The following is a 12,552-nucleotide window of genomic DNA, read 5'->3' as shown; positions in this document are numbered from 1 at the left end:
AATGGACCCCTTCCAGGGCACAAAGAGTGCACCAAACTGTCTACCCTCACCAGGGTCTTCAGTCCCATCTCTGAGCCCTTTAAATCCAGCCCTTTGCTCGGTTTTCTAAAAGGGCCTTGTCCCATTCTTCTCGCTTAGGCCACCTGGCCAGTGATGAGGGGAACCCAGACTTGTCCACTACTCTGGGTTTGAACCCAGGGACCTTACAAACAGCAGCCACATAGTACTTCCTTTAATTTGTTGCTGCTGTATTCCTTCGACCTGGTCCCTTTACCTTCACCCTTTACCTGAGGTTTAAAGTTCTCAGGTCCACTCTCTCCCAGTCCCAGGTCCAGTAAATGCACTTCACGAAGATCCTTTGGACAGAGGGGAGCACTCTTCTTCACTCCCTCTGCCTCCAGCCTGGAACTAAGCAGCTAAACCCTGCAGCTCCTTTTATCTGAGCCTGCTGAGATCTGATTGGCTGCTTCCATCAGGCCTCTCCAGGCAGGCCTGGAGGACTCACCTCCACTGCTCCTTTCTGGGGTGGAATGTAGTAGGACCACAGGGCATTCAAACATATACTAGGGAAAAATCAGTTATGCCAACTGGCCAAAAGTGCATCAATCCCAAAGTTTATCAGCCTGAATCTCCTACATTGAATTGCACAGCAGTAAGAAATGAACCACCAGAGAGATGACTCAATATGTTTTAAAATGCATATGAATCTGCCACCATTAGTAACAGACAGAGTGAGTACTGTATTTCTAAAAACTCCTATAACAAAAAGCTTACTTGTGCTATGGTGGTTTACTTATCAGTTGCAAATATCTAATTATGAAATGCCTTAGCTGAGAAAGCTAAAATGAGAAATCACCAGGATTTCATCTGCTGTATAACTGGCAGAGGACAAATACCTAACTACATTTAAACTGGTAAAGTACACACTATGACACCTTTATTTTCTATCCAAAGTTTAGTTCTCTTGCTGTTGCTTCTGCCACATTGGCTCATTCTGGAAGGGGAGTGGAAAGCCACTATACAGAAACCACTAAAGGAAAAACATGACCCACAAAGGTGAAACAATTATAGTTGAAGAAACTAAGATGCTAATCAGGTGTTAGACATCAAGATTTACAGCACTCAGTTCCTTTCCCTCAAGCTAGATTCCTACAAATTGGGTACATGAAAATTAAATTGTGCTACAAGGTTTATATTGTCATTTTCAATAAACATACAACAACTGGCACAGGTATGCTTAATCAAATCAGCAATTATGTATTGTAGTAGGGAGGACAGGATTTCTACTGGCTTGTAGATTATCAAGACCTCAAGACCTGTATTTCTCTTCTCTATAAACAATCAAATGCTTTCTAGATGTTTTTAATGTCTGTGATCTATGGTATATTTCCCAGATATCATCATCTGTTTGAATAAATGAATATTCAGAACAGACACTAACATTTTATTTTTTAATGAATCCTTATTTGAACTGGTGTCAGCTGGTGCCGTACATCTTGATATTGATCTCAACAGCCATATGTCTATAGAATCACTTGTAGAAATCTAATACCTATGGTACGGGTGGAAGTAAAAAACAAATCTGAGCTATTGACCATGAAAAGGAACATAAGCAGCAATATTAGTTCAGATAACACATTATACAACTGAACTGAATTTGCATTAGTAAATTTTGCAGCTTTTTCCAACCTGTGTCTATCCTCAAACTGTCAGAAGAGAAAAATGTAAGTATCTATCTTACGGCATTTTTAACACCCCATCCCCAGAACAGCCAGTTGCTATACAAGGAGGCCTCACTTTTGCAGTTTCAGGTACTTTTGGGGCCCAACCCTGCTGCTTTTAATAAAGTAAAACTCTCATCTTAAAGACATCAGTGTGAGTTTGGCTAAGTAAGGGTCAGAAGACTGGGTCCATTTTAACACTTGCAGGAAAATGAGGACTTTTGTGTGGCTTGATGGCCCAGATCTGTATTTGGAGTAAGAGGATATGCCTCAGGCAGCCTGATTATTCAGGGGAGTGCAAAAGAGTAAGAATGTTATACTGCCCTTTTAAGAGGTTGTACAACACAGTTCCTACAGCAGGGGGTGGGGATTGCACCACATAGCTTCCTGAGTGCGAAGATTGCAGTTTTACCTGGCTTCTAATAGGAGATACATGGATGCTCCTTGTATAAACTCTCCTCCCTTGTTGCGAACCTGTTCAGGTCTGAGTACGATCTGGCCTTGAATGAAATATAGTCTCTAGTCCACCACATGATCAAAGTGATAAGCTTGAGGGTGAGGGGAAAAATACTTAGAGATCTCTAAGGAAATGAAACCGAGAGAGCCCCATTAAGAAATATTATATAGTACTTTTCATTAATCAACCAGGACAATTATGTAAATTTTAGTGTGTTGTAGAACTGGTTGAAATTTTTTAATCTAAGCATATTTTTGACAAAAAATACTTTTTCAATCAAAGCGATTCCCCCCCCCCTTTTAGGTGGAAAAAAATGGCAACTGAAAACAAAACAAAACAAACAATTCAGTAAACATATTCTGGCTTTCATAAAGATTTTCTACCTTTGGGTGGAAAAAAATCTAGTTTTGGTTTCAGCAAAAGTGAAATATTTTTATTGAAAATGTTTTTTGAAAACCAAAACATTTTTGCTTTTTATTAATTAAAAAGAAAAAAAACCTGTAGAAATGTTTAGGGAAAAAATGAAATAATGAAAAAAAAATCCTGTAAAAATACACTGTAATTTTACAATCTTTTCTGGTGTTTTGGGCCATTGCTACAGAAAACTGTAGTGATGTTTTGCACGTGTGTGCATTTTATAAAGGAATATCCAGTTCTCACTGAAATTTTGTAAAAATGACCCTCCTGATCATTTGAATGAAAAATGCTTCATAACCTGCTAAAATGATTAACCTAAAATAAGTACATTTTAGTGAATAGACTACAATTTTGTAAAACCAATATAGAGATAACATAGGCTCTGCTTTCACTCATCTTACTTCTATAAATTAGACATATTTACAATATCGAATATAAAATTATTCATGTTTGCTCCTTCTGTAATATACCAGCATGATCTGAATAGATTTGCATCCAATAAACAAAATATAAATATTTAATGAATGTTCATATATTTTCAAGTCATGAATAAGTTATAAAATAATTAGACTATTAATAATGTTGTAAATTGCTGTTTTCAAACAACATAAATATGGTGAAAATCACTGACAAAAAGTTGATTTTTAATTTTTCAATACCATTTTAATTTTGAGATTGATTTTTAAATCTCTAATTTTTACTTTCTGTCTGAGCAGAAAGCTTTGTTTAGTTGTGTGCTGAAAATAACCACAAATGAAAGGCCTGCTTCATATTATTGAAAAAAAAAAGGAATTATGTGTTTTTACCAGATTTCCTTATATCATACTCTGGAAGGAAGTAAACATAATATATATATTTTAATAATGAGTTGTTTGTACATACGCCATCTACAATGCAAAACAGTGAGTGGCCTAAAGAATATCTTGCTATTCAAAAAAATTAGTGTGAGTATAAAAATAAATTAGGGGACCAATCTGGCTGTTCTTACACCCTCAGGTAAATGGGACTCTAACACATGGGAAAAGTTCTGTATTGCCAACACCAAGCATTCAAAAATCATGAGTCAGGCTCTCCAAAATCATGAGGTCAATCTAAAAACCATGATTTTAAATAAATAAATAAATAAATAAATTTGGGACTGTCTTCATTTACCTTCTAATTTTTTAAGCTTGTAGGGCCCACTTGAGTCACATTTTTTTGCAACTATAAGAGCTAGAACTTTGATTGTTTAAAAAAAATGAAAGCTGAGATTTTCTGTATTCACATTACTGTAAGAGCTGGGGCTTTAAGAAATATACCAAGTAGTGAGAGAGCTGGCAACCCTGAAAGTTATCCATATGAACCCTGGGTGAGTAGGGGTTGCCCACTGCAGGATTAAGTGCCATTCCTGTGCATGGAGCCATGGCACCCTATCAAAGAAAAGATTTACACACATACTTTTTTGCTCAGTTACACTCCATACTGTACTGCTACTGAGCTTCTTGTGGGCACACAGGAAAGATAAGAGGAATGGCTCACTCCAAACAGCAAATTACAAAAGCAAAATCCAACAAACAAAATCTAAAGGAAAGAAGAGGGTTGGAAACAGGTGAAAAGTCACAGGGCAGAATTCACTGTGACGCCAGTTGGTTTGTCTGTTATACATTAAAATAGTTACCCTAGGAAGTGCTGCCTCGTTTGTTATTCATGTCATTTTGAAGATGCAAAGGATGTTAAAGGGAGGAGGAAAAAACAAAAACAGACTTACCAGCATATTTTGTGTACTTTTTCTTTGAACAGCGTTTAGGAAAAAATATGCTGCGTTAAACTAATACTTGCTCAAGCTCTAATTGTTCTTTTACTTCTGTTGGTTCCAGGTGGATTTTATCTTTCCTTGTTCCTGTTTTATTTTATAGACCCCCTTTTTCAAAAAATAAAGGGCTCAGGAAGAGGAGAAAAAGGACAGTTGTAGGTGCAAAGGAGATCTGGAAAGTCTAGGTTATGTCAGTTTTTTCCTGTGCCACTGTTTGGTTGGTAAAAGTATAGCAAAACTGGGGGACGATATTTTATAGAATAAAGCCAGACATAAATTCCAGCTGGCATCATTTAATCAGTCTTTCTACAGGCAGACGGGAACATTTCCCCAAGATTATATTTCATTTTCATGCATACATGTAAGTACTTGTCTAAGTCCCAACCAGAGGCAACTTGAGTATACTGGGGTTCATTGATTTTCTGTTACTGCAGTAAGATACTGCATCAAGATAATGATTTACAATGCAGATTACAAAACACTGATTTGCAGCAAATTACTGAATCTGTGGCTAACGATCAGCCCCACAGGTTTCAGCCCAAACCAAGTGGAATTAGAATTTATGTTTCACATAAGATAACATTACTTAATCTATGGGCAGAAGATCTTTGAAAGTTAACAAAAGAAAAGGTTTCATTTTCTGGGGGTTTTACATGATAGTAGTCAGGTTTCAATAGGTGGACTGGATAAAGATTTTATTATCAAGGTCATGACACATTAGCAGAGAAATGTATTACCCATTCCTATTCTCACATACACCCTACATGTGAAGTCTTAAATATCCTTCTGTAGAATGCAATTAATGTCCAAGACGGCAAAAAAAAAAAAAAAGGAGGTGGTAAATGGCATTCAGCCTTTGACACCTGTAGCACTAAACCTCTGCTCTTATTTGAAGGCAGATATTTTTTAGACACACAATAAAGTGAAGCCAAATGGCAACAGCATTATTAGGATCTACAGAAATAATTGTCATAACAAGCTGAAATCTCTCCTGTATGAAAAAATAGCAAAGGCAAAACCTCTATGGATTGAGTGACAGGACTTTTATTGGATTATTTGGAACAGAAACTGGAAATTGAGGGAATAAATTGACAGACCAAGCTCCAGACTAGTGTCATTACCATAGAGGACATTAAAGTTGGTACCCTGTATTTCACAAGGCATTGTAAGGACAGGGACAATTCCATCAATAGCAACTGATACAACTATATCAATTTGGGCAATAGAACTATATCTATTTTAGGCAATAAATTCAAATCCTGTCAGTTAATTCATAGACAGAGATTAACTCGACTCAGAAATAAATTGTATTGGTGTTTACAAAAGGAGCAATTGGACTGGCAGGTTCTAGTAAGGGAGTGTTGAATCATCCCACTCCAACTGCTGTTGCCTGGTGGCATTCTGTTTGTCTCCCTCATTTCCAATTTCTTCTTCCTCCTCCTCTTCCTCTTCCTCCTCTTCTTCACTTTCACCTGATTCATCACTGGTCGTATCTTCCTCCTCCTCTTCCACTTCCTCCTCACTCTCCTCTTCTACATGGCGAGGCTCTTCATATTTCTACATTATGTTAGAAAGTACAGAGAAGGAAAAGGACTTGTTCATTAACCTAGCTAGGGGAACATAAAGCAATTGAACCAATAGTTTAATACCTCCTGTAACTCCCATGAAAATGGATTGCTTCAGAAACTAATTGCTAATATATTGGGAAAGTGCAATTTACATGGCTATCTGGTTATTAGGGGATATATAGAGTAGAGTGAAGTAGCAGGTAAATTCTAAAGCTTGAAGCTATTGTAAAAAAAATGGATTATTGGTAAATGACACATTGCTTAGCAAAGCTACCCATAGTTAGCTCTTTTAACTTTTGATCATGTGTCAGTTTCTCTAGACAGGTGTTCAGTTTTGTTGCTCGTTTCTGAACCTCTGCCCTGGATTGCCCCTTGACTTCAGTTTGTCAATATTTGGTACCAGCACATTTTAAAATGGATGAATTGCATTGTTGTGGGTGCTTTAAATTGCAAGTGTCTGTGCTGGGCAGGAAGTGATAGGGCAATGCTCCTTTCCCCCTTAAGCCAATTCTTCACCATCCCATCAAATAACAATAATATACAGGATGACAAATCAAATAATAACAATTAATAATAAAAAGCATAATAATAATTATCATTATTTGTATGTGCTCGATGCTGTACATACACATAGTAAGAGACAGACCCTGCCTTGAAGAGTGATCAAACAAAGTAGCAATTTAAATAAATCCATCTTTAAAGTGTTTTTAAAAAACAGTAACTAAGCAAGCTACCACTCAAAATACTAACTCCTGGAAGTGCCATGGCAATCCAGCTTTTTTGCGTACCTCCATGGGGTTGACAGTAATGGTTAGAGCAGAATCATCCCAATCCATTTCATTTTCTTTACTTCCTTCATTTTCCATAGAGCTGTGCTGATGAGAAGTCCGAATTCTGTAGATGCCCAAGGCTATGATGAAGACTAGTATGCTGACACAGATTATTATAACAATAGTAGCCACGCTTGGAACAACTGAAAAAAATAATGGAATCATTTCTCTACAGATTTACGTACACACCACTAAATACATTCTTTCTTTCTCTGTTCTTTCTTTCCTTATGCTGAGAATCTGCAACCTGCACATCACTGGTAATATTTCCTATAATTACATTCAGTGGTGACAAATGGTATGAACAATGCAGAACAACTCAAAGTCATACCAGCTGTCTGTTGATACCAGAAGGTTAAATTGTCCTTCATCCATATTGTCCCTTTCTGCTAAGGGACAAATATTCCCGGATATTCCCAGGAACACAATTAGAGAATTAACTTCATTTGTGAAAATAACTGTCTGGAATTCTGCCATTTGCCAGTTTTAATTTTTCAACTTTCTGGTCTCTGTATTTTTTTTTTAAAACCTGGGCACACAATTTCCAATAGTGTATTTTTTAACTAAAGTGCAACTCCTCACGAAGACAGAGGAGGACAAATGTTGCGTTCTCTTAGACCTATGCAATGACTTCTTTTGGGTAGCAAGGTATAAGTGGGGATTCTATGTCTTCATTGGTTGACTGAACTGAATCACAGCAGAAACACTGACAACATGAGCAATTTCTGTATAGTTAATACCTGAGCCATGAATGCTGTTTATGCTTTCCTCTGGGTGATGGATAGACTGGAGAAACTGTGGCTGTATTGCCATGTGATTTACATGCTCCATAAAATTAGAGTTGGAGTTGTGTAGGATATTAACCTGGAATAACAAAAGAAAAAGAAGTGTGATACTACAAAGTGCTGTAAATTCCAATACCATACCATGGTGTCTGAAACTGTGCTGTGAAGTTCATCATCAGACAAGAATATTATATAGATCTCAGTAAAAGATTCAAGTTCATTTTGTAGATACTGGAGACAAGATCAAGAGTCTCCCAACCCAGTTAACCTATCCTGGGTTATTGTATGGCTTGGCTGGGCACTTTGTTATTGGTAGCTCTTCAACAGACTGGAAGAATAAAGATGCTCTCTCTCTTTTTTACCTGTAGGAACCAGCTCTCTCTCTCTCTGTTCATCTTTCTATCATAAGTTAGATGCACTATTGAAGTCACGAAGAGTTTTATCATTGTCTTTAACAGGAGCAGGTCTGGACATTTGTAGAGCCCTGATGCCATCTGCTCAGACCAAATATTTCCCTCTTCATCCAATTTCTCTATGAATATTGTCACTTCCTTTTTTATGCTACTATAAGATGCATTTTCTTAGCAAGTTGTGGTTTCAAAACTTCAGATAAAATAGATGTCAATCTAGATCTAGTTTTGTGGCTTGAGCCCATATTTAGTAATTGCTTGCTTTTATTCATTTTTCTCTAGGTTCACTTCTTACTAAGCTATCTTTAGGATGTCTGTTTTAAATAAAGTTCACTTTGAAAAGTGACCGTGTAAAAATGGCACCCAGTTATTCAGGCTGTTCCCTGAATGTATTCAGTTTTATATCTGCTGACATTAGTGACTGATACATTTTATTACTCTTGCTTCTGTTAACACAATAGAGCCATGCCAGCTGTGGTAGAGTGGGCTGAATTCTATTTTGGCTCATGTATTAACATAATTGTTAATTATGGTCAAAGGCATGGTCAAATTCAGCCTTCATTTACTACAGGTAATGGGGTTAGGCACAGAAGAAACTGTAGAGAATCTGGCCTAGAAAATCTTTATGGAGATGATCAATGAGCCAGAAGGAACAACGTTTGATTTTCAGAACCCGGGTTACATTTACAAGGCCAGCAATTAGACTCAACCTTTTAACTTGTAAACCAAGACAAATTGTTCTGAAAATCATTGAGACTCCAATACAGAATTCTCCAATGACATATTTAAAGTTAATTTTCACAGTGCAACTGCACTTGAAAAGTGTCCAGATGAAAACCCAAAGAATCACCAACATGGTGCTCAAGAAAGTGTTTCACAAATGTAAGTATTCATGGCAGTCCTGACTATGCAATGTAACAGGTGTGCATGATACTTGTGTTCCTCCTTCTTGCCTGAAAATGAGATATGAGCCCAAGTTAACAATTTTTAAACACTGAGTAAGATGAGCAATATATCCAAATATTGATTATATGTTCCATTTAGCCGTGGCAAATGGCATCCTTTGTAGTAAGTCCCCAGGATTTAGAAAGGACAAAGATTTTTCTCACATGACAGCACATGTTGTTCATGAAAAATTCTATTTGTTTCCTCTCAGAGAACATACTTCTGTAAAGGTTCCTTCAAAGGAAGGAAGGAAAGAATGTAATTCATAGCACAAAGCAACTCTGCTAACCCCTTCTTTTCTCATAGTCCATATAAATATCAGTAATAGGCCAGGAGGAGAGCTGAGAAAGGAAAGCAAAAGGCAGAGCAGAGGTGACAGGAATTTTTTTCAGAGCTCATGCATGCATTTTTAAAAAGTTAATTCACTAAATTATTTTTAAGGGCCTAATTATAGGATCTCTGGGCCTGGTCCTCTACTGATTTTCAGTATGTCCAGTCATTTACACCTGTGCAAACTGGATATAAAATGTTATCAATGCCAAAAAAGTCACTCTGCAACAAGGTGCACTCACCCTTTAAGGAAACTACAGGCTCAACACAACATACTTCTACTTTTATCCCCAGAACAAGAGAATTCTGGGAAAGGAAGCACCCAGATGGAGTCTGGGAATTGTAAATTGGACAGAATATAAGAGGCAGCCTTTCCTCACTCAGTGTGAAAAAGAGAGAGATGGAATGAGGCGGGGAGGGTGGCATGCTGGGGAGATTCAGCAGAAACTGGTGAAGCTAGCAGTTTAGAAGGAGCTATGGAAGCAGTCTAGAAGAGTGGGGGTGGATAAAAGCATAAAGAACCCAAGGGAGATAAGAGTTCTGTGACTTTTGCAAAGAGCCTTGAGGTGGACAGAGGTAGAGGATGGTACCCAAGGGTTGTGAAGTACACACATAGAGGGGTACTATTACAAATAGCCAAGTCCCAGGTGGAAAATCAAGGGATTACCAGAGTGAAAGAAGAGGCTGTGGGCAAAGGGAACATACAAAGAACGGGGCACTAACTGATTGATAACTTACTGATTTGGGGCCCACCACTGGAGCTTCCAGACAGTGAGAGCACTCCCTGGCTTCAGTTCCCTGCAACGTGAGAGGGGAAGAATGGTAGACTCTCAAAGGCGGCCTGTGGCTCAAAAGGAGAGGCTGGATGAAGTCTACTACATTCCAGAGAATGGAAAGATGGACAGAAAGGCTCATGACCTGTAAATGGGACTGCATGGAGCTTTTGTGTTGGTTTTTAATTTGGACACTTGTTTGGGACTTCAGTTACCCCAGGAGATATGGAATCTTTCTGAGTTAGCTGGAGGACTTAATTTAATCATTGTACCAGCTCAGAGAGAAACTGAGGCACAGCTAGGAAAGGGAAACCGAAGCGGTAACCACATTATAATAGGACACCTCTGACCACAAACACCAATCCTTACTGCGTTCCTCCCTCCTCTCAAAAGCCTGAATAAATATGCCTTGTAGAGTGACCTAAAGGGAAACAAATATGGGCTATTTCAGATGAAGGGTGGGTGTTAGTTGCAGTTTAAGGCCCCTTGTGAAAAATATCATGCAAGTAGCTCCCTTTCATTTATACTGTGTGCGCTCCAGCTCTTTAATCTCCACTGACTAAACGTAGCTCTATTGTGCAGGAGGAGAGGCAGTCCTCATGCCATTCAAAATCAATGCCAAGCCTTTAATTTCCTTCCAGAAACCAAGAGAGATCTATTGCAAATCATGGTGCAGAATTATCCTGTGCACTAGCTTTGTCTCCAGTTTGGCTGAAGGTGTAGCTCCAATGCTGACTGTATTGCAGTAATCTAATCTTGAGGTGATGTGGCCATGGATAACAACCACAAAGTCTGTCTCCAACCAGTAAGGCCATGTTTTCCTGACCAAGTTGAAAAACGGCCTTCCTAGACATGTTGTTATATGGCTGTTTAGTAGCAGCTGGGGATCCAGTAATTCCTCTCAAATTCCAAATTCTATTTTAAAAAAGTAGGCGCACAACATGAATAAGGAGGCCAGGTATAATCCTTGTTCTAACTTCCAACAGCTTCCCCCAACCTACCAATAGCAACTCAGTTAGCTGGCTGTTACCCATGCTCCTTTGCCAGAGGGTGCGACAGTCAAGAGCTGCTGCTGTTCTTAACTGAGAATCTGGATGCATGGAGAGGTGAAATGTTCAGGAAGCAGCACAGATATGCTTAAAGAGAAGTGTTGAAGCAGTTCAGTATCTGTGAGAAAAGCACTTGAGAAGCTTTGAGAAGCTGTAAACTCAGCCAGACTTGATAAAAGGAGAAAAACAGAATATAAGCACAGCAGCAGCCTGAATTTGCTACATTTTCTAAATGCAGGATTTCATAAGAGCTTAAAAATTAAAAAGAAACTGTGCCAATTTTGCCATGAGCTGAAAGAAATGAAGTTCTTCATGGCATTAAAACAGCCATACACAGGAGACACTGGAGAACCATGTAGCTGGCTGATTAGATGAACATATGGGAGCAACCTGCAGCATATTGTGCCATAGCAACCCACTGTCAGGCTAAACAGGCATTCAGAATTCCAATATAGAAGACCCATTCCAAAGACATAAGGAAGAGAATGGGACAGTCATTCCATGAAATGGGAGATAAGCGGTGAGAAATTATTTCAAGTATACAGCACTTCTGGAATTACTCCCAGCAGCTGTTGCCACAGTCAGTTTGGGTAACAGTGGAGCAGACAACCAATCAGTCACCAGCTGAACAGCTCACTTATGTGTGAATTTAGTGCCTCTAGATCTGGTTTTGGTATGCAGCCTACAACTCGATAGCTGAAATTTTTGCTAGTAATTTTGACTCCACAATCAGTTGTGGGCACAATTTGTTCCATTTCTACATTTAACAGATTTATGGGTGTAAAAGCAGGAGCAACTGTTTGTAGGTAAAAAAATATGTACTCAAAACTGGAATAAATTATTTTTAAAGTATTGATCTTTCCCATAATACTGTCTATTTAACCTATTTTATAGGTATAATTTGAGATCTTAATGTGGGAAAACAAAAATGGAAATACCCAGCCCTGGAACAGCTATGAATTACATCTGTAACTGTCAAATAAAGATGTATCTTTCAAAGTGCATGAAGTCAAAACCCAAATGTTAAAAAAATATGCATTTTAGAAGGGGAAAGGATCAAACAGAGTGACCTGGTCCAATGCAACTGCTAGTGTAATTCATATTATCTCTATTAAAACAGATTTTGAGTTATTAAAATGCAATATTTTTGTTGGCAGGATTGGACTTCTTCTATGAAATTCATACCAAGGACTACTGCCTCCATTTGTAGTAGATAAACCTGGATGTACATGTGAGCAGAACCTATTCTACAATCCTATTAACCCAATTCCAGTTCCTAACGAACAGGTCGCCATATACGTTACAAGTCGCCATATCAGATTGGACCTGAGGTTCAGCAGGTCTTATATTCGGACTCTAGCAATCTCTCATACCTGATCATACCAGGGCTTGAGCCCCATTACTGGGATAAGGTAGGGAGACTTGCACCGCCCTGGCCCATGCTGCACTTGTTTTGTGCCTCTACAGAGAACTTA

General features: G+C 38.3%; 1 protein-coding gene and 1 long non-coding RNA gene across 7 annotated transcripts in view; one reads left to right on the top strand and one right to left on the bottom strand.

Annotated features, from left to right (window-relative positions):
- Positions 1-551: 551 nt before the first annotated feature.
- LOC123377988 overlaps positions 552-12,552 on the top strand; it is a 72,811-nt gene continuing 60,810 nt past the window's right edge. For both annotated transcript variants that reach the window (XR_006582413.1, XR_006582412.1), the window contains exons 1-2: positions 552-731; positions 12,235-12,308. This is a non-coding gene — a long non-coding RNA (uncharacterized LOC123377988). The remainder of the gene's footprint in view (positions 732-12,234; positions 12,309-12,552) is intronic.
- The window catches only part of CLSTN2 (calsyntenin 2), a 713,200-nt gene continuing 704,007 nt past the window's right edge, over positions 3,360-12,552 (bottom strand). For all 5 annotated transcript variants that reach the window (XM_045031410.1, XM_045031411.1, XM_045031412.1 and 2 more), the window contains 3 exons: positions 7,526-7,649; positions 6,744-6,928; positions 3,360-5,944 (listed from right to left, as the gene is read on the bottom strand). In XM_045031410.1, the coding sequence (XP_044887345.1) occupies positions 5,735-5,944; positions 6,744-6,928; positions 7,526-7,649 (519 nt within the window). In that variant the 3' untranslated portion in view covers positions 3,360-5,734. The remainder of the gene's footprint in view (positions 5,945-6,743; positions 6,929-7,525; positions 7,650-12,552) is intronic.

The sequence above is a fragment of the Mauremys mutica genome, chromosome 9, assembly GCF_020497125.1.
Source record: "Mauremys mutica isolate MM-2020 ecotype Southern chromosome 9, ASM2049712v1, whole genome shotgun sequence".
NCBI lineage: Eukaryota > Metazoa > Chordata > Testudines > Geoemydidae > Mauremys > Mauremys mutica.
This window is presented reverse-complemented; position numbering and strand designations above follow the sequence as displayed.